The 19729-nt window shown below is 39.8% G+C and overlaps 1 protein-coding gene and 1 long non-coding RNA gene across 6 annotated transcripts in view; one reads left to right on the top strand and one right to left on the bottom strand.

Moving 5' to 3' along the window:
- ERCC6L2 (ERCC excision repair 6 like 2) overlaps positions 1-7148 on the bottom strand; it is a 95588-nt gene extending 88440 nt beyond the window's left edge. For 2 of the 5 annotated variants that reach the window (XM_019555044.1, XM_019555046.1), the window contains exons 1-3: positions 6943-7143; positions 6003-6298; positions 2411-2829 (exon numbers count right to left, since the gene is read on the bottom strand). In XM_019555044.1, coding sequence (XP_019410589.1) covers positions 2411-2829; positions 6003-6021 — 438 coding nt within the window. In that variant the 5' untranslated portion in view covers positions 6022-6298; positions 6943-7143. Of the gene's footprint in view, positions 1-2410; positions 2830-6002; positions 6299-6445; positions 6554-6942 lie in introns of those variants that run through there. The other 3 variants (XM_019555048.1, XM_019555047.1, XM_019555045.1) reach the window with 3 other exon arrangements.
- Positions 6508-17766, top strand: LOC109323472. Its single transcript, XR_002104675.1, has 3 exons — positions 6508-6583; positions 10022-10033; positions 17756-17766. It is a non-coding gene; the product is annotated as an uncharacterized LOC109323472 (long non-coding RNA).
- Positions 17767-19729: the final 1963 nt, after the last annotated feature.

Genomic DNA, 19729 nt, shown 5'->3' with positions numbered 1-19729 from the left:
GAAACTATGAAAGCATTAAGTCAACCAGAATAAGTATTCCAATCTGCAATCTTATCTTCTTAGCCATAGGACTTAATAGCATTTTGTCCGTGAAGCAACAGACCACACTATCATTCTGAGTAAATACTTGAATGACATCCTTCCTTTATTGACAAAGACACATTTTTAGAAGCTCTCTTTAATATGTGCTATTTTACAATGGACACTATACACCTGGGGCCAAGACACACTGCAACAAGAATGTCCTACTGGCCAAATGTAAAAGAACAAGGGGAGGTAAATCTTGTTGAAGAAAAAAATGTTTACAATGATAATTTTTTAACATTCTCTTGTTTATTGCTATTTAAAACATTTAAAAGAGAAATAAAACTTCATCCCTCACATACATTCTTAGGGTTTTTTTGCCCCCAGAAGCCTGGTCATAGTCCAGAAATCAGATCATAGTTTGAGACAGGAATGGAAGTTCAGTGCATATAGAAGCATAATGAAGAGATGTTGGGAGCTTTAAGTTACCCAATACATACCAAGTATTTAATCAATACCTATTTATATTTAAAGCATAATATTTTCTACACACAAACAGGACACCTTAATATCCCTGCATCTCAAACCAGGGTACAAAGAATATCACATTTTTCCTATATATGACAGTTATCCAAAATAAACAATCTTTCTTCCATTAAACTTGATGTAGCAATTAAAACAAACATGACAGGGCAGTTCCACACAAACACATACACACCATCACTTGGGAAATAAATGTGTTCTCCACATTACAGCATCTAGACGAAATAATTAACTTAACTAGTTCCAGACAGTTACATGCCACTGCAAGCATGCTAGTCACTATTACCCAGCTCTACTGTGGTCTTTGGGAGCTAGCTTCTGGATAACCAAGGTTCTACAAATCCCGGTCTCTATTTTGAAGACAAAAAATATTCAAACAAAACAAACAAAATTTGTAACAAAATTAGTTACAAAAAAACCTAGCAGCATACTAGAGATGGAATTCTACATTCAGTTTGATGAAAGTATTTTCTTTACAGTGACTAATGACACCGACCTGCTTACAATTTGTTTTTCATTATTTGGATGATTATTTAAAAACAGCAGCAAAACAGGTCCATCAAGCTGAAGTAAAAAAAACAAACACCTGACAATTCTTTGTTTCATATATTAAAAACAAACTGACAATTTTTATATGAAAAATGTAATCTAAACTGATCATCCTTTGAGAGAGAGCTGAAGGCAGGAAAGTGCTATAAACAAGACACCATAAAATGCTAACAGTAGTGTAAGCAAGTCAAATAAAAAGGTAATATGCAGTAAAATGGCTATTTAAATGTGAGCGGCTTTAAAATTTCTGCCAAATATGACGTATTTGTGATTTAAAATACAAAAATATTTCTATACCTGCTGCTTATGAGTTCACTTGATTAGTTCTCAAACTGACATTAAAAGGAAGAAATTTGAGGAAGGTAAGTTGGTTGGAGCACAATGCAAATCAGGCAGTTCAGTTTCATTCAAAATGAGAATGATACAGCATCAACAGGAAGACATAAATCTTCAGTGCATTTATGAATGTTATCCTAAAAAGATATTTTAGAAATTCAAATGTTTTTCTCTTTTCAAAATAATAATAAGAAAAGCTTCTAAAGTTAGTGAAACTTCTAATGCTGGAGGGAGCAAGGAAAATTGTCAGTCTAAATTCCTGAGTTTATGGATGACAGGAGCTCAGACCAGAACCTGACAATGACAGCACAGCGACTTGATATACAAAAGAGGAGGATGTCTCCAACTTAAAAATTCTCTAGTTCAAACAAGATAAAGAATACCCCATCCACCTGATACAAAATAGATGAAAAATGCTGCCATTTTTTGCATTAAGATTTTGTCTCACATCTTTAGTTATAATGACTGGAGCCAAAATCAAAACATTTGGATTTCTAATGGGGAAGACAACAATACAGTAAAACTGTTTGGCTCTAATTATAGGATGAATCTGGTCAAGCTCTCTAGAGATGGAAGTAAAGATACAGTCCTTCTCAGAGCAGCACAAATTTTTCTTTTCTTGACAATAAGTGAAAAACAATGCAAACCATTGTGTGAATGTCAAAAATACTTATGGCAGTAAGTAAGAGTGATACAGTAGCTGTGATGGTCCAGAAAGATCCTGCAAGTACTTTTACGAGGCAAGAATTATTTCACTTGTATTACAATGCATGTGTAGCAATTCTCAGAACATAGAAACTATAGGACTTGTATTGGGATTCCAGCTAAGATACACACACAACTTCAACTTCCTAAATAGGTGACTTTAGAATATAGTTAATCTTTATACGTAATTTGGTTCATAAAGGTGTACTTTAGGTACTCGTTAAAAAAAAAAAGTAAAAAAGAAAAATGATACCTGAATTGTTTTTCCAAGACCCATATCATCGCCAAGAATACACCCTCTTTTATGAGTGTAGTGTCCATATAGAAACTGGACCCCTTCCCTTTGGTAATCACGCAGATATCTATTAATTGTATAAGGGATACAGTCTCCATTTTCAGATAACTCAAAAGCAACTGCAGGTGATGGAAGCCTTCGGTCAGGAAAATAAGGCTTTTCCAGATCTTCATCATCAAATATTAAGCTTTTCCAGCGATCAGCTTTGACTTTACAGAGTTTCGTTATTACTATTCTCTTTTCTTCAGAGTCCAAAAATGATACTAATGCAAATGACTTTCCATTCTTATCTTTTTCAAGAGACTTTATTGTGGCTTCGCAAAGTTTCTCACTTCCAGGAAATGGTGCAAGGCATTTCTCTCCAACATGCCACCTGTCTATTAAGAAAAGACAACATATAAACGTGTTGAAAAAAGAATGCTTGGTCAAACTTACACAATAATACTGGATTTACTAAAAAAAAAAAAAAAAGAGACAAAATGCACATAAAAATAAGATTAGAATAAAAGCTACACTATGCTTCTTTCTGAAGAAACAGAGTTGTAGATCTCCCTGACTTCAGACGAACATGGGTAACATAGGGTAGATCTGCACCTTATAGACTAACTAAATCAATATAGAGCATAAGCTTTTGTGAGCCCTACCTCACTTAATCAAATACGGTACATGCACAAAGTAATGCATTATGAACAGAAACAGACACCAATATAAAATTAAAGAAAAAACACTTGGTAAAAATCACACACTTTGGTGCCACTAGCTGTTCCATGAAGATACTGAGTCCTACAGACATAAGGGATCCACTGATGTGTAACGATTTGCAGGTTTCAAGCCTGTAATTATCCGACTAGATGACTTGAACAGAGAGTCAGTCTACTTAAAATAATTTTGACTGATCTATTTGCACTTCTGTATAGACAATTTCTGTCATAAGTGCAAATATGTTGAGAAGTAGGACGATGACAAGAAAGTTAAGCAAAAGAGGTGAAGCAGTTCACATTTTAGACAGAAACACATCTTTGTATATGAATTTAAAAAGACATGTAGAAGGAATTGGTGCTGCCCACACTTAATTTCTGATCCACCAAGCTGGCCATATCATTAATTACTGAATTTACATCAGACTGGACTCAGAACCTGAAAACTGTAACAGTTCCATTATGTATATTCTGCATACAATTCTCAACTCAGCAAGGACGACTGAACAGAAGGATCTGAAAAATCCACTTATAATTGTCATGAAGAGACTGAAAAACATCAGCTATCATAAAATTCAAGTGTTTTTAAAGGAAATAAGTGAGCCATCATGGCTGTGTCCAGACAAGCAAGACCGTATGGTATGTGGCGCTGCAGACACGTCTGTGGCACCACATACTGCACATTCAGCTGTTCTCTGAGCTGCTATGGGTTTTTTGACCCCTGGACATCCCAAGGTCCAAAAAAACCTGCACCAAGAAAAAGGTGGAGCGATGCATGCAGGGGCAGTGTGCACTGCCCAAAACCAGAGCCTGGCTGGCCAGAGCAACACTTCAGCTGCTGGCCAGGCTCCGCAGCATTAGAATCAAGGAAGACCGCAAAACCCTTAAGTGTGCCACTGCTTCCTATTCCCAGGGAAACAAATGTCCACACTTGTGTGGACGCAGCCCAGTGGGTACAAAATAAGTAACCATGGCAAACTGAATGGAGGCAATGAGGTCTTCTAAAATTTGCTACTGAGCGCCATACAGTGAAACTGTCTCCATAATCTTCAGATTGATTTGTTTCATCACTGCTCACCAGAACTGTGTGGGTAATCTTAAATTTCACTCCTCTACTGCCTGGAAAAGTTATGAGAAACAACAGAACTTTGCATATGAACTCTACACAGGGAAGGAGCACCAAATAAAGAGTCTTGAACAACAGAAGAGAGTTCTACTTCACAGCAATGAAAAGATACCTTCTTAGGCACTCTTCTGCACTGACTCCAACACTTAAGTAAAAATTCACTTTCTGCTAGCCATCTGTTCTTCTCCTTGGATTCTGAGTAGAAATATAACCCTCTGGCCTCTCCCCAGACCACTCTTATAATGTGAAAACCCACAAGTTAATATTCTCCTGATGGCTCCTTGGTGGTTATCCCTGGCTCCTGCAAGGTCTATACATTTTCAGGACAGGAATTAGTTACAAATTAGAATGACATATCTTTAACTAAATAGTGTCCTTGCTACCTTTAGATACATCATGTTTCAAGTACCTAATGAAAAGGATGAACTGCACTCTACCTAAAACGTATATGCAAAATTGGGAACTAAAACTGATGAAGTTAAATACTGTAATTATACATAAAGTGACAATATACAGCCGTCTGTTAAAATTTTTAAAGTCTGAAAGTCTCCTGAAAAAAGAGAAAATATTCTAGCAGTCATTCAATTACAGTGGTATTAGATATGATGCCCAATAAAGAAACAGAAAACTTGCAGTTAAAATACGATTTGAGTGTGGAGCACCTTTATTTTAAAACAAGCTAAAACAATTTTCCCAGGTATATGAAGAGTGTATAGGGCCAGAAGAATGCTAACAACCAAGTGTGAATCAAAAAACTTTGATCGTTGAAGAGATTTTTATGAATGCTAATTATCTGTATTGCTGTAAAAGTCCAACATTTAGTCAGGTTAGGATCCTACTGTGCAAATCATAGTATTAATATACTGAAAGATTACAGCTCATCCCACAAATGGCTTCAAACACAATATGAAACAACTGAGTATAATTAAATCAGAGGAAAGAGGAACAGAAGGTAAGGGTAATGGAAATAAGATCATCCTTGTGACAAAATCCAATATGGTAGCACCATAAAAAAACTGCAGATACTATTGATGATTCACTACAGCCTGATCCACAAACAGGTTTTGCAACTTATAGCTCCTTTAGTTAGGGATACAATATTGAGACAATGCTGAGCATAGACAGTTTTACCACTATAAAAGTACATATACCAATATAAGAATTATTCCCTTTTCTGCACGATAGATCAATATAAATGTACTTTTATTAATGTAACTGTATCCACACTGAGTTCTACCATTTTATACCACAACTCTTGAAGCTTTTCTATTCCAAACAAAAAAAAGATTTCAAAAGAAACCATTCTGAATCAAGAGAAAGATTTCATTCCAAATCCTACATCTTAAGTTTTGTAAATATAGGTATTTACATGGAAGTGCAGCACAAAAGCAAGAGGCAAAATACATTTTACTAAGGATGTCAAAACAGAATTTTTGACCTTACTGGAATAAATGTATTTATTTCTTCCTCGACTCAAAATGTCATCAAACCAATATTTATGCTAAGTGCATAACTTCCAACAAATCAGTATTTTCTGACAGAAAAAGCACTGCATCAGAAAATTAAGTAGCTTTCTATGCTCAATTACCAATAAAGTTAATAAAACATTCAACTTGTGTTTTGCCACAGTCTTAAGAGTACTTTGCACTTATTTTATGTCTGCATTCTACAGATCTGGATTAAACCCAGCACCCTCCAAAAAAAGGGCAAATAAATATTAACTTACCTCCAATATCTTCACACATCTTGTTACAAGCGCAGATCGCTGTGACACCAATGTATTAAATCTTGAGGAGGGAAGCGTAACGGGGAAGTCAATGAGTTCGCATCACCTGCTAACAGACGGAAGGAAAAGAAGCCAGCCATTCCCCTTTTAGAAGCAGAGCACCAATCATGACCGAGATCACCATTTTACTGTAGACCCTCTTCTGGGGCAAGAAATGCCAACAGTGCTGTTCATAACTGTACTGCTGCAGTTTGTACTCCCTCTGTCCTACGTCTTGAAGCCTCGCATGTTGCTTTCTGCGAACAAAATATGCTGGTTAGGAAAGTCAACCACACACCGACCGGGGAAACGAGCACAAGGCTTCGTCAAAGGGAGGCTAACCATTGACAAACCTTGGCACTGCTGCGCAACACATTACACCCAACTGATTCAGAAGTGCTCACCATGAATCTAACCGGCTGCCCAGTAATTTACTACGTGCTTTACCACCTCTGGACGCAGCCCGGCAACTGGCACGTGACCCTGACCCATGGTCCCTTCCTGCCCGGATCATGCTTGGATCACTCCTTTACTGGCGGTAGGTCTTTAACCTAAGTCAGTGGCCTAAGTCATCGGTCCCTTCCATGGAAAAGGTACCAAAGGTGTTAAAACTGCACCCAGGGGTAAGAAGACAGCAAAGCCTTGGGATGGTCCCCAGGGGGCACCCAGTAGCACCCTGTTCTGCCACTGCAGCCCTGGAGAAGAGGGACGGGGGGAGGGGCACAGCGTTCCCCCTTCGCCACCCAGACCCGCCACAGCACTTCTGCCTGCTGCCGACGTCACGGAGCGCACGTGAGGGGCGCTGCGCGCGCAGCCGCCTCGGGGGAGGAGCCTTCTTCCACTCGGTAACGGTTGCTCCCCGCGGTGTAAGCACTGGGCGTCACTCGGCGATAACGCTCACCACTGCCTCCCGAAGGGGCCGGGGCCGGAGTTCCTCTCTTCTTCTTCCATCCCCCTCTCCAGGCTCCGCCATTGGAGCCGCCGCACCTACTCACGCCGCAGGCTGCGGGGTTCTGTCGTCCTAGTCTCGCGAGAACTAGCGCCTCACCGGGATTCTACCTTAAAGGAGCCGCAGCGGAGGGCGGGGCTGCTCGCCCGCCTGCTTCAGAGAAAGCTGCTGGGAGGGGTTCTGGAATTCTCGCGATAGCCTCCTCCTGGGGGCGGGGCTAGGGTGTGGCCCACCGGGGCATGTGCCTGCCTGCGCTTAGCTATGCCTGCAGTTGAGCGGAGTATGAAGGTGGGGCTCTTTTTTAAGCAGGGTGAAGTCGAAGGGCTGTCTTGTACCTGAGAGGAAGTCACAGAGACGGGGCAAGGTGGAACAAGGTACACATTGCAGGGGGTAAAGGGCTATTGGTGTCAAGCAGGGACCCTCTGCCAGGGTGCGGTGGCATGCTAGGGTGTCTTGAGAGTCTCTTGGGGGTGCCAGGCACTATTAGCATGGTTAGGGGCACAAATGCAGTTCACAAGGTAGACCCAGAGATTTCAAGTAGGAGTTCGGAGCAGTTTTTCTGAGTTCTTCACAACAGAAGAATTGCTCTGGTATTTCTGTGCAGCCAAACTGAGTGGGTGCGTCTACACATGCACATTTGCTGTGCAGTAACCAGAGTTACTGCACAGTACTGGCATGTGTCTACATGTGTGCACCTGTACTAGTCAATAAATATGGCAACTTAGATTGACTTGGGCATATATATGATACCTGCACGATACAAGCATTATGCAGGTATCACATTTACGCCCAATTAGTTACCGCACAGTAACACACATGTAAGGTGCAGTAACGCTGTGTGTGTGGACTGACTTAGGACTAACTTTAGTCCCAAGTTTGTCCACACGTAGTGTTAAATGCATGTTAATGCCTGCTCATGTAGATTCTGGCCTGTTCCCACTTGTTCTGCGATAACTGACTGTGCAGTAATTTTAAGCTGGTGCAAATACACACCCAGTGAAAACAAAGACCTGACGCATTCAGTAAGAGAGAGGCAATGGACTTTCTCCTTTCCTATGCTTGCCTTTAAAAATCTATATAAGACTGTGAAAGGGATTGGTGCTGAAGGAGAGGCAACTTCAACTTGGGAGACTGCTATACTGACTTGTCATAGCATATGGAACTGTTGCTCCCTATTTTGTAACAATCAGCATTTTACCGTAGACTCTTTTCTAGTGCCAGTATTGTTGTGCATACTGGGGCGGGGGAACTGCTTGGGTTTTTGTGCTGTTGATTCCTCCAGCCAATCCCTTAAAACAATCATTTGAGACAGAACAGAAAGAATAAATTGTTATCAACTAGCTTGTTGAATTGTATGACTTTTTAAATTAGGCCCAGCGCTGTGATGGATGGCTAGCTAAATAACTGCATAGACAATATTGAGAAGAGTATCCAAATGCACTATTTAAAAAGAAAGAAGTCCTTGCACAGTGAATATTTATGTATAAATACCAGCAGGAAACTTGATTTTGGCTATGATGCTCATTTGGCATGTACTGCAATACACCTATTATGCAGTGGCAGTATAGTGAATTATATTTGCTGACGTGGACTCTATGCAGAGACACAGGTCTGATGGCAGACTGCTAATAGTTGGATTCTTGTAGCTATTTCACTTCTCTCCCACCCACAGCAGTGGCTGTATATCCTTTCAGTTGAAATTCCTGTTTATAAGCAATTGGAGATGCTATACTTGTACATGAGCAGGAGGTTGGACTGGATGACCTCATGAGAGCCCTTCCAGTTATATTTTCTGTGACCTTAAGTAATACTTTTTTCTAGGTACCATTTGCTTTCAGGGTATCTAGCATCAACTTTCAAACTAGACAAAGCAATAACTAACTTATGTATCTTTTTCATCTTAATACTTGAATTAGAAGCCTGGTGTGATACAGTTGAAGTGGAGAATGGTAATTTCTTTGATTTTTTTTTTTCTTTTACTTAATCATACCTACAAAACAAAGAAAAAGTAACTCATAGAATAATAACTATTCACTTAAAAGCTGCTGGAACTTGTCTTACTATTGGTGGAATACATAGGGAAGTCTTAACAAGTCAAAGCGTGAGGAGTGTTAATTTATACCACTTTACAAACACCCCTGAATTTGGTCCTGTCGTTCTTTCATATGATCTCCAAAGACAAATCTGAATGGGAAATTAACACTCAGCCATAACATTTTTACAAGTGAAAATGGAAGTTTTCTGATCTTCCCCCCCACACAAAAAAGCCATTCAAAAGAAACTATATTCAAGGATTTGAGAATTATGAAAAATACCATCTTTGGTCCCTCAAAAAATGTTGAGTTTTTTTCAAGAAAACCTTCCAAAATAGTGCAATAAAAATACTTCCTTACCTACTTGAATAGTTTAACTGCATTAATATATGTTACTGTCTGCATTTGCTCCTGCCATGTCTTGGCCTGACTATTGATAGACTGTTAATGTGTTCCTTCTGGCTGAGGGTTCTGAAAATAGAGAATGTTGCTATACGTTGCTTTTAAGTAAATGCAGTTCACTTGTACGATACCGACATTTCAGAAATTTAGAATCAAGTTTTAGAGCTAATACAGTGTCACCCTACTTGATGGCTTCCTTTCTTTTCTGAGGCTTCTGTGCATTCATAGGTGAAACCGGCTGAAGTTACAGAATATTATTTCCTTGGGAAAAAATGAATGGGCCCAGAATATATTCATTTTGGTTCTTTACATGGCAGCAAGATTAGACACCACACCTCCCCATGGTTTTAGGGCTCCTAGTGATAAGTATCCACTTGAATCTTAGAGTTCACAAAGAAAACATGTCCTTTTAATTTATTGAGTAGTGTTACTTGCCAGTTCTTTTGGCCTGTGTTTTTAGTTAGGCTTCCAGTTTACCCTGCTAGTCTTTATTTTTCTTGTCTTTGTACTCTAATCTTCAATCCAGCTTGAAATGTGGGAGGACAACTGGATTTGAGCAAATGCCATAAAAGCAGCCTTTGAGACTGGGGCAAAAGAGAACTGTTACAGTAAATACCATTCATCCCAGTGCGACTGCCAGTTTTATCTATAGGGAACAGGAGTGGAAAAATACACTAAAACAAAATAATTATAATAATAATAATAATATATTTATATAATAATGATTATACTGTTGCTAACATAATTCCTGGAATTAGAAGTGTGACTATGGTACTATAGTAGAGGTTGGATAGGATTGTTTTACAAAGAGGAAAGGCAGTGTATTGTAGTGAATCTCCTCCAATAGGTGGAATAAAATACAATTTTTATGGCATATTTTACTCAATATAGGCCAAACATGCCGTAACCAAGGAGTGCATTCCTTATTAGAAGAGCTTCCATGGAAGCAAAACCATCTCACTAATTACTTCATCAGAAATTGGCAAACTAGCTTGCTCTTGCAAAAATAAAAGTGATGGAAAGAAAGACTTGCCTTATGCTCAGCAAGGATTTAGTAGCAGTTTTACATCAAGCACTTGTGTTTGCAGGGCATTATGGCTTTAAAAATAGTTTTAATAGTTTGTAGAAGTAAAATCATAAGACAATCAAACTCATCACATTTTTTTACTTGCTGTGCTGCAGAATCCATGCTTTTTGTGGGGGAGAGCAGGGTTTAAAACAATTTTGATCTCTTTGTAATATAGAAATTATGTTTATTTGTGAATCTCTCCATCTGTGGCACAAATTAACAAAATATAGTTATCTTGTCAAATCTAAATGCCTCAGGTAATAGGTGCAGCATCAAAAAATAGCTTTTGTAGATCTGGCTTTAGCTTTTTCTTTTCTTTCCCTTGAGTTGTATTTTATTGAACATCAAATTATAATCGTATAGGGTTGATTTTTATTCTTTTAATTAAAGAGTAAACTCTGGCCTAGCTCAAGTAATTTACAGCAGTGTTTCTCAACCTTTTAAGTAGCAAGTACCCCCTAACTTTTGAAAATTTTAATAAGTACCCCCAACACTCAATTTTCCAGGGGATTTTATAATTACAGACTAATGTGTGCCATATGTTGGAAGAAGGGCTGTGTATATAAGGCTGTGATATGGCAGATGTCTGATCTGGTGTGCGTAGGGTTGCCACCTTTTACACCAGGGGTGCACAACTCAAGTATGTACCTGGGCTAGAGGTGATGTTGCCCAAAGCTAGGAGGGCGAAACCAAGTGTCACATGAAGTACAGCACGCCAAATTATTACTGGGGAATTTAAAGTGCAGCGCACCAAATTTTTTGCCATATTTTTGAGAGGAGGAAGGGGCAAGAGAGAGAGTGTTGGAGTACCCACGTACCACCTGCCTGTGTCTCATGTACCCCCAGGGGTACTCATACCACAGGTTGAGAAACCATGCTTTACAGCAACAAGCTGGTACAGTTGCACTTAGGCTCAGATATCCTGCATATGGTAACAACATCTGATACAGTGAAGAGCAAAGCTCTGTTAACGTTTCCTATACCCTGGGTGCATCTACTTGTACAATTAGTATGCAGCAATAAACTCTGGCACAGTTCATGCCCCAGTTTATTTCTCCCACTTGCAGCATTTACATGTGCGACACTCCAACACATTGAGCTGGAGTGGAGCAACCCTTGGCTGGCGGGGGATCAGCTTGCCAGCCTGTTTGACAGACTTTAGTTAAAGGGCCCCCACCACCATTTTGAAATGCGGAGATGCTGGATACAAGAGATGCTGAGTCTGCTGGAGCATGCTAATTAGCATATTCCCACTGACTCAGTTAATCGAGTCTGTTCAATGCGTCGTAATTACAGTGCATCAGAGCAGATATCTCGCACGTCTACAGGCACCCTAAATGATCCCATCAGCTATTCTTCCACTGCCCCCCACCCCCTCCAATAGAACCACAGTATTACTACAGCCAAATGGCAATAATAATGACTCAGAATCACTCCTACATTTCCACTACATGTGATGGAAGATGTTTCCATCTGATTATTTTGACTGTGCTGGGGCCAGGATTTGGTACAAATAACAGTTAATGAAATATTACTTATGTTTCAGTAACTAAATATATTAGACCAATAGGAAAATAGCCATGAATAAGCACTAACACAACCTGTGTAACAGCAAACAACAGTTTGGCCCCCTGCAAATAGAAGGAGTTTGCTTAAAAATTAAATGCAGTACAGTACCAATAAATTATATTGTTTAAAAAAATATACAGGCAATCCTTCACTAACTATATTCATTCAAAAAGAATGTGACAAGAAACATAGCCTCATAAAACCTTAGCTGAAAACAGGATAGCATTACAGATAAAAAATTAACAAAATAAACACTTCCTTGGCCAAATAGTGACCTTCAATACTTAATATACAGCAGCTGCCTAAAATCCTGGAAAATAAGTGAGAATGTAGGCAATACTTCTTCCAAGCAGAATTTTCACATTGAACCATGCTTGAAGAATAGGTACATCGATACCAGAGGAAAGTTGCATTAATATTCTATGTGGAAATGCTTGGGTTTAATAAGGAGTCTCTCCAGCGTGGTGCTGCTGCTCTTCTACTTGATTCTGTGGTGAGCTCATAATCTTCTGTATAGAACATAATACATTGCAGTGATGTCACAAATGCAGCATCACGACTTCACTGTAGAATCAAGTAAGTTAAAGTTCTTGGTCCAACATGCTAGTTTTGGTAATAAGTAAATAGCAGACTCAATTTAAGTGCTCCAGAGACCTGATCCTATTTACATCCAAGTCAATGATAAAACTTCCATAACCTTAAGCGTAGAAGTAAGTTTTAATTAGGCAGAACTCCCATTTCAGTTGCTGGGTTCAATTCCCCACTACATTCAGGCCCCATCTCTCTTCTGGTACCTGTCTACATGGATATGGCTACTAGAGATACAAGCTCTGCCAAGGTTTAAGCCAGCAGTTTTCCTTGACCATGAAAATTATCTCCTGGATGATAACAGTCAGGATCTGTCTCTTTTGCCATCAGGTGCAAAAGGGTTAGCAAATTAACAATCGAGCAAGGGTCAGCAAACTAATACCCAGGGGTTGCATCCAGTCTGCAAAGAGCTCAGGGTGGCATTAAGCATCCACAACACACCCATCCCCTCCACAGTGCCCCCCTACACAGCCCTCCTTGCTGATCTATGCCTACACTTACCTTTGCCACTGAACTTGCCCCTGTTCATTGTGACTGGAGGCAGGAACCAGCATTGAAGTTAACTGAAGGTGGCTTGGGTGCTCTGGGATATGGAGATTTCCAGCCCACAGCACGGCTGGGTCAGAAGCAGCAGCCCATAGCAGCAAAACCTTGCCAAACCCTGCAATAAAGAATAAGGACCACTTGGAAGAGGTCTTTTTTATGAAGAATCCTATTAGGACAAGGGCCCATGATGATGAAAATATTTTGAAAGGTAAATGAGTGGATGTACACCTATAGTATATCTTTAAAAGATTTTACAGTATAAATTCCATGCTTCCAGAAATCTGTTCTTTTCAGCTCAAGCTATAAGGTATTTGCTATGCTGTCTAAAATATCTCATACCATATATGGAAATTTTGTAAAAAATCAGGTTCAGTGCTGCTAACAGTTCTTCAAAGTTCAAATATTTATCCAAAACCTGTACTAAATATGAACTCTATTCACATTTGACTTTATTTTGATTTAGGTTTCTTTAGAGAATTCAAAGACTATGTGCAGGCAGGAACCAAATAGAGACAGAAAGTAGAGTTAAGCATTCAGAAAAACTACCAACCAAAACCATTTCAGGTCTAACACAATGGTACTTCATAACCATTGAAAGGTGAGATTGACACGAAAAAAGATTACTGCCATCAGACCCTCAGAGGGTACCTCTGACCAGTCAATCTCCACAGGTTTGTCTGAAATAAAGGAGATTGTGAACATCCACAAATCCTACTCAGTGAGAAACATAGGTGCCTTCAAACTTTGTAAATTAAGTTAAGCAAAGTGATATTAACTAAAAAGCACTATGAAAAGTATTGCTAGACTGACCTCAAAACCAGGATTGGGACTAAGATCAGAGGGTGCTTTTGTCTCTCTTACAGGCAGTTTGCTACATGGGCAGTATTTCACATGTTCTTCTTCAGTTGAGTGTGTGTATATCAGTAAAGACCCAGGAAGGTCGTGGGCCAAACTCAGCCCTGGCATAAACAGATAAGTATGTTCTCAGAGCTCTTGCTTCCAGTTAAATCAGTTTCCAAAGGCAGGTTCAACATTTGGCCCGGTACTAAAAAGACATGCACAATGAGCAATGCCTTATCAAATGCATGCCTCCTATTAATACACCTACTTAGTTATTAGTTTTGATAACCCATCCATAACACCTTCAACCAGAAGGGGTATAGATACATTTCTGTGAGAGAAAATCTTGGGTCTTAGGGACATGCCTTGCTGCACGGGCAAATCATGCACCTTATGAGAGAGCACCCTACACACTAAGTGGGTTGTTTAGTAGCCTGTAGTTATGTAACAGTTTGGGGCAATCTCCTTTCCTGCTCCATATGTTTCCTTCCTTCCCGCAAGCAAATCTCTCTTACCTTACCATTCCCAGTCCACAGAAATGAAAATGCACATCTGGACATGTCAGCTAGGCTGCCATAGGAGCTCTTTGCATAAGATTTCCATACAGAAAATACATGACATTTAACAAGTTTAAATCAGCAAACCATATGTCTTTTACACTGTCATCTCACTCTCTCCTAACAGGGGACTTGCCCACTCTTCAAATCTAAATCTTCCTAAACTTTCAGAAGCCTTGATACTGTGATTGATTATTATTACCTGTTGCTAAACTCTTTTAATGTTTGTCTGCCAGAAGATGTGTTGCTTAGTCTGACTAAACCCGAGAGACTGATTCCACAAGTGTTATGAAGTATTGATTCATTTCCCCAAAGTGTCTGGTTAAAGGGTGATTTGAGTAAAATCTGAAGTTCCGTCCTTAAATAAATAGTGTACATAAATGGATCATGTCAGCAACACTCAGCTTTCATGATTGCCTGAAGTGGGGATTGGATAATGAGGCTTGTCGGCTCTACTAGATTTGTAACAGATATTTGTGTAGAATGGTCTGTATGTTTGGGGGGAAAAAAAAAGCACACGAATGCTTGGAAGACTGGTGGATCAGTCCCAGTCATGCTCTGGGCCTGGTTAAACTGAATCAACATAATTATTCTTCAGAGGATCTTTTATTATGTGTTACACATTTCACTTTACAAATAAAAATAGTTTTAGAACAGAGCTTTCCATCAGGAATAGTAGTCGTAGAAATGCTTTATGGAGATTACAGCTGAGTTTGGTTTCCCGTAATCCTTTTTGCCTTAGAAAAAAAAGTCTTTGCTCCCCCTGGTCTCAATTAGCCAGTTGTTTTCACTGATGACAACACATATGAAAGGAAATAAAGAGCAAAATCAATGAAAAAAGAAAAGCAAAAATAGAATAAAATCCTTTCTCAAGACTCTAGCGCTTATATTAATTTCATCTTTTTAGTTGATATAGTCAAGTTGCCTGTATTAGTCACCAAGAGTCCCTGTTCTGAAAGCCCTCCCAACATCAAAAGAGATGCAAACATGTTCTGACAAGGAAAACAATGCACATTTTGATTCTTCTGAGTACCTCTCTCACCTGACATGATAAAATATGGAATGGACAACTCATTCTGTAGATGCACTGTGTTTTATTCCTGTACAGACAACCAACTAATTTCATCATAAATTAGAATCCCAGTGTGAGAAGCACCACTACAATTAGCTATCAGATAGTTGCACTGCATCTGTGTAGACGTATTGCCATTTGGTGCCATTATGTAAACATAAATGCTGACAAAAAAAGCCACCAACTTGAAGACATACATTTTAGATCCCACAAAATATACAGTTTTCTTTTTGGGGGGGTTTTAAGTCATTTGCCTCATTAACTGTTCCAGCCATAATAGTCTGTAACTGTGAGATTTTAAAATAACTTAGAATGTAAAAGCTCTACACACACACACACACACACACACACACACACACTCCCCCCCCATATGATTTATAAAAAACAGTGCTGAAGTTAAAGTAAAAGATTTTAAAGACTACTTAAAATGCAAAATTTGACTCCACATTCTGAATAAAATATAATGTGTTTTATAAGTTGGCCCTCCCCTATATTATTTCTCAGCCATTATTCATACAGTGCACAAAACAAAATAAAGTAGCTTGCCTAAACAAGATATCAAACGGACATGACAACAGCCTACAAATATATTAAAGAGGTAAACTAGAGGCAGTCAAAGAATGCAGCACTTGGGAACTGCTAAACCGCCCAGAATGCAGTGCATTCATGGAGAAGAGGGGATATTTTTGTTCATGTTGGCATTTTTTTTTGCACTAGGCTGACCTTTTTTTATTAGAAGGATCAGACCTCTGTGGAGCCAGAAACTACAGACTTCAGAGTCCAGAAGTTTAGAGATTATTTCTGTTGAATCAGCACTCAATCTAATAAATGCATCAGTGCAGAAATACAAGCAATACACTCAGGGCTATTTTGCAGCAACATATGAAATGCATTTGGAAATAAAACTTCAGTCCGAAACTTGGACTTCTGAACCTAGTGCAAACCTACTGGTCATTTCATAAAATCTGATGTGGCAGTGAGCAAGGGACAGTTAGGGCATTTTTACTCATGCTCCAAGAGCTGCTCTAATTAGAGCACCCACAGCATCTCGTGCATCATTGTCCCTGCAATTTGATGGCGGGGCGCTTTATCTAAAGTTCATCTAATGAGCTTTTGTTAAAGTGCCCCTGCCACCATTCTGAAGCACAGGGACACTGATACATAAGATGTGGAGGCTGCTAGTGAACTAATTAGCATGCTCAGTCAGATTTGATTAATCCATCAACACCATGTGCCCCTGGGGGGGGCATGGTGGCAGTGGGAGCGCAGCTGTGGGAGCATGGCAGTGCTAAGCACGGAGCTCCCACAGACAGCATCTTTTCGGTGGGGGTGCACTGCCATGCTCAGGGGGTACATATGCACCTGTGTGCACCCCCTACATGTCGCCAGTGGATTAATCACATCAGCTCTGATGCACTGTGTAGCAGGGCACCAAGGTGCCTGCTACTTGGAGAGCTGGGATAACCACCTAGGTGCAGGTTGCCAGGGCAACCAAAGGGAGCTAAGGACTCATACCTGCCTGGTCAGCTGGCTGGAAGGGGCAGGGCCTGGTTCCTATATAACTCCCAGGCTGTGACCAGGCAGGCAGTTCCCTGCTGGCAGCCAAAGGGGAAGGAGCTCCGCCGGACTGAGTAAAGAGGACAGGCCAGACTGTAGGTACAGCCCAAGATTGGGGGAAAGATGGAGCAGCCCTGGTGTGGCACGAAGAATGTGGTTATAGCCAGGCAGCTGGAGCTTACGTTATAGCCTAGGGGCTTGTGTTTCGTTTGTGGTTACACCGGAGGTTTGGGTGAGGCTATTAAGGGCTGGAGGAGGCCTCATAAGGGGACCCACAACAGAGTGGGAACCCCAGCCCCTGACAAGGGGGCCGTGATTCTACGAGCGCCCAGAGAGGCGCGGTTGCGAGACAGGGGCTCCAGAGAGCCCGAAAACCAAAAAGAGTATGAGACTAAACAACGTCTAGTATACCAGCCAGGCTTGGGGTGTGGTACAGGGGTGGTTGGAGCCACACATAGCCCATAAGGCTGTGGTGCGCAGGAACATCCGTTAGCAAAGCTGGGCTAATGTACAGGAAGAAAACTGTGTCCAGGGAGACAGAGGCAGCCTCCCTATTATATATATTACATCAAACACATGGCAGGCGAGAATTAAGGGTGCTTTGTAGACAACCTGGACACGGTAAGGGGCGCTAGGGGAGAACACGACGACACTAGGATGCCCCTCCTTCTACACACTGTAATTACAAAATGTCAGAGCAGGCTCCCTGCACATCTACAGGCAGCCTTTAATGCTAAACTGATATTCTGTATTACTTTTAACAAAAACAAGTTGCTGTGGAAGCCTTTCATTTGGTTAATGCTATTTAAAGTTGCTATGCCCTACACATTCTCTTCATTAACACATGAAAAAAATTGATTTCAGAAAACTTGTTGTTTATTCCAAGAAAGATAGTCTTATATATTTGTTCATCTAAATATATATTCATGTATGTATGTGTATAGGTACTTATATATTTTTATACACACATGTACACAAAGCATGTCTGCATGCATCTTGTGCACACACACTTATACAATTACCCTCTTTTGCTAATTTACAGTTCAGGTTTCCAAAAGTAGCAGAAAATTTAAGGAAGTCAACAACTAATGCAGTCTTTATTCACAGGTCTTAATATACAGTACACCTCAGTCACACATATTCCTCATGCCCAAACCAACTCCTTGCATTTGTCTTATTTTACCAACCTCTGCACAACTCCAATTTTAAAAATATCTTAAAAATCTCACTTTCAAATATTTTCTATTCTTGAAATTCAATTTCATTTTCTACATTTTCAGGGATATTTAAATTAGGAGGGACGATTATAATCCTTTCGTGTGGCCCCCTGAATATAACACAGGGCAAACTACCTCTCAGAAACTTACCCAGGAAACTTTGTATAAGTTCTGTTTGAGCTATACCATATCTTTTAGAAAGATATCCAATCGTGGTTTTAAAGGTCTTAGCGGATGGAAAACTCATCACTCCTATGCGGTTAGTTCACTCCAACTGTTATTGTCTTCACTATTTTAAAAATATTTATAGTCTGAATTGTCCACAGAATATTTTAGAGACCCTCATGAAAGAGGTAGAAGCAAAACAGGTCCATTAACACTGAATTTTCAATCTGAATCTGAACATGCGACTCATACCCATCTCTAACATAATTCCAAGTTTTGAACTAACTCAAATTACTAATTTTATTTCTGCATATTATCTACCAGGAAAAATAAGATGAAGTGCTTACATGTTGTCTGACTTAGGTCCTGTTAATCTTTATTAGGTGTACTTATAAGTCTATTAGGTGTATTTGGCAATTAGTATTAAGTGTCAAAGTAAGAAGTCTGTAACTCATGGAATGCTCTAGCAATAATCTCATCTCTTCCCAAATCCACCTTCTCAAAGATGGTGATTTAATGTCAGTGTTTTAGTTCAATTTTTGTGGAGCATCTGGCAAAGAATCACAGCTTATAGTATTTCATCATGTCAAAACAATACACAGGTCATGGAATTTCTGCATTAAGGTTTTGCAGTGTAGAAATAGCATGTGCAAAGTTTGTAAAGCAAATTATATTTCCCCAAAAAGTGACCCAAGCTCACCACAGTTACTTCACTAAATATGGCACTCCAGAGAAGACTTTAATCAATAATCCAAGCTTGTTAAATCACCACGCAGTGCAGGACTGTAATCTCACATATATTTGGTGATATAAGCAATAAGTAAAAATTCAATATCAGTGTTATTTTTGTGAGGGAACTGATTCAATGTTAAGCAATCAAACACAAGTAACCAATGGAGAACAGTGATTTAATTTATATAAGCTGTTTCCAGCTGTAGTATTCCAGCCTGAATCTCTTATAAGATTCATAGATTGTAAGGGCTGGAAGGGACATTGCAAGATCATTGGGTCCAGCCCCCCCCTCCCCTTCCCCACTAGGCAGGAAAGACAACTGCGGTCTGGTGACCCCCAGCGAGGTGACCGTCTAGTTTCCTCTTGAAGGTATCCACGGTAAGTGATTGCAT

The sequence above is a fragment of the Crocodylus porosus genome, unplaced genomic scaffold, assembly GCF_001723895.1.
Source record: "Crocodylus porosus isolate Cpor-Errol unplaced genomic scaffold, CroPor_comp1, whole genome shotgun sequence".
In the NCBI taxonomy this organism is placed as follows: Eukaryota; Metazoa; Chordata; order Crocodylia; family Crocodylidae; genus Crocodylus; species Crocodylus porosus.
Note: the sequence above shows the minus strand (reverse complement) of the source record. Positions and strands in the feature narration are given on the sequence as shown.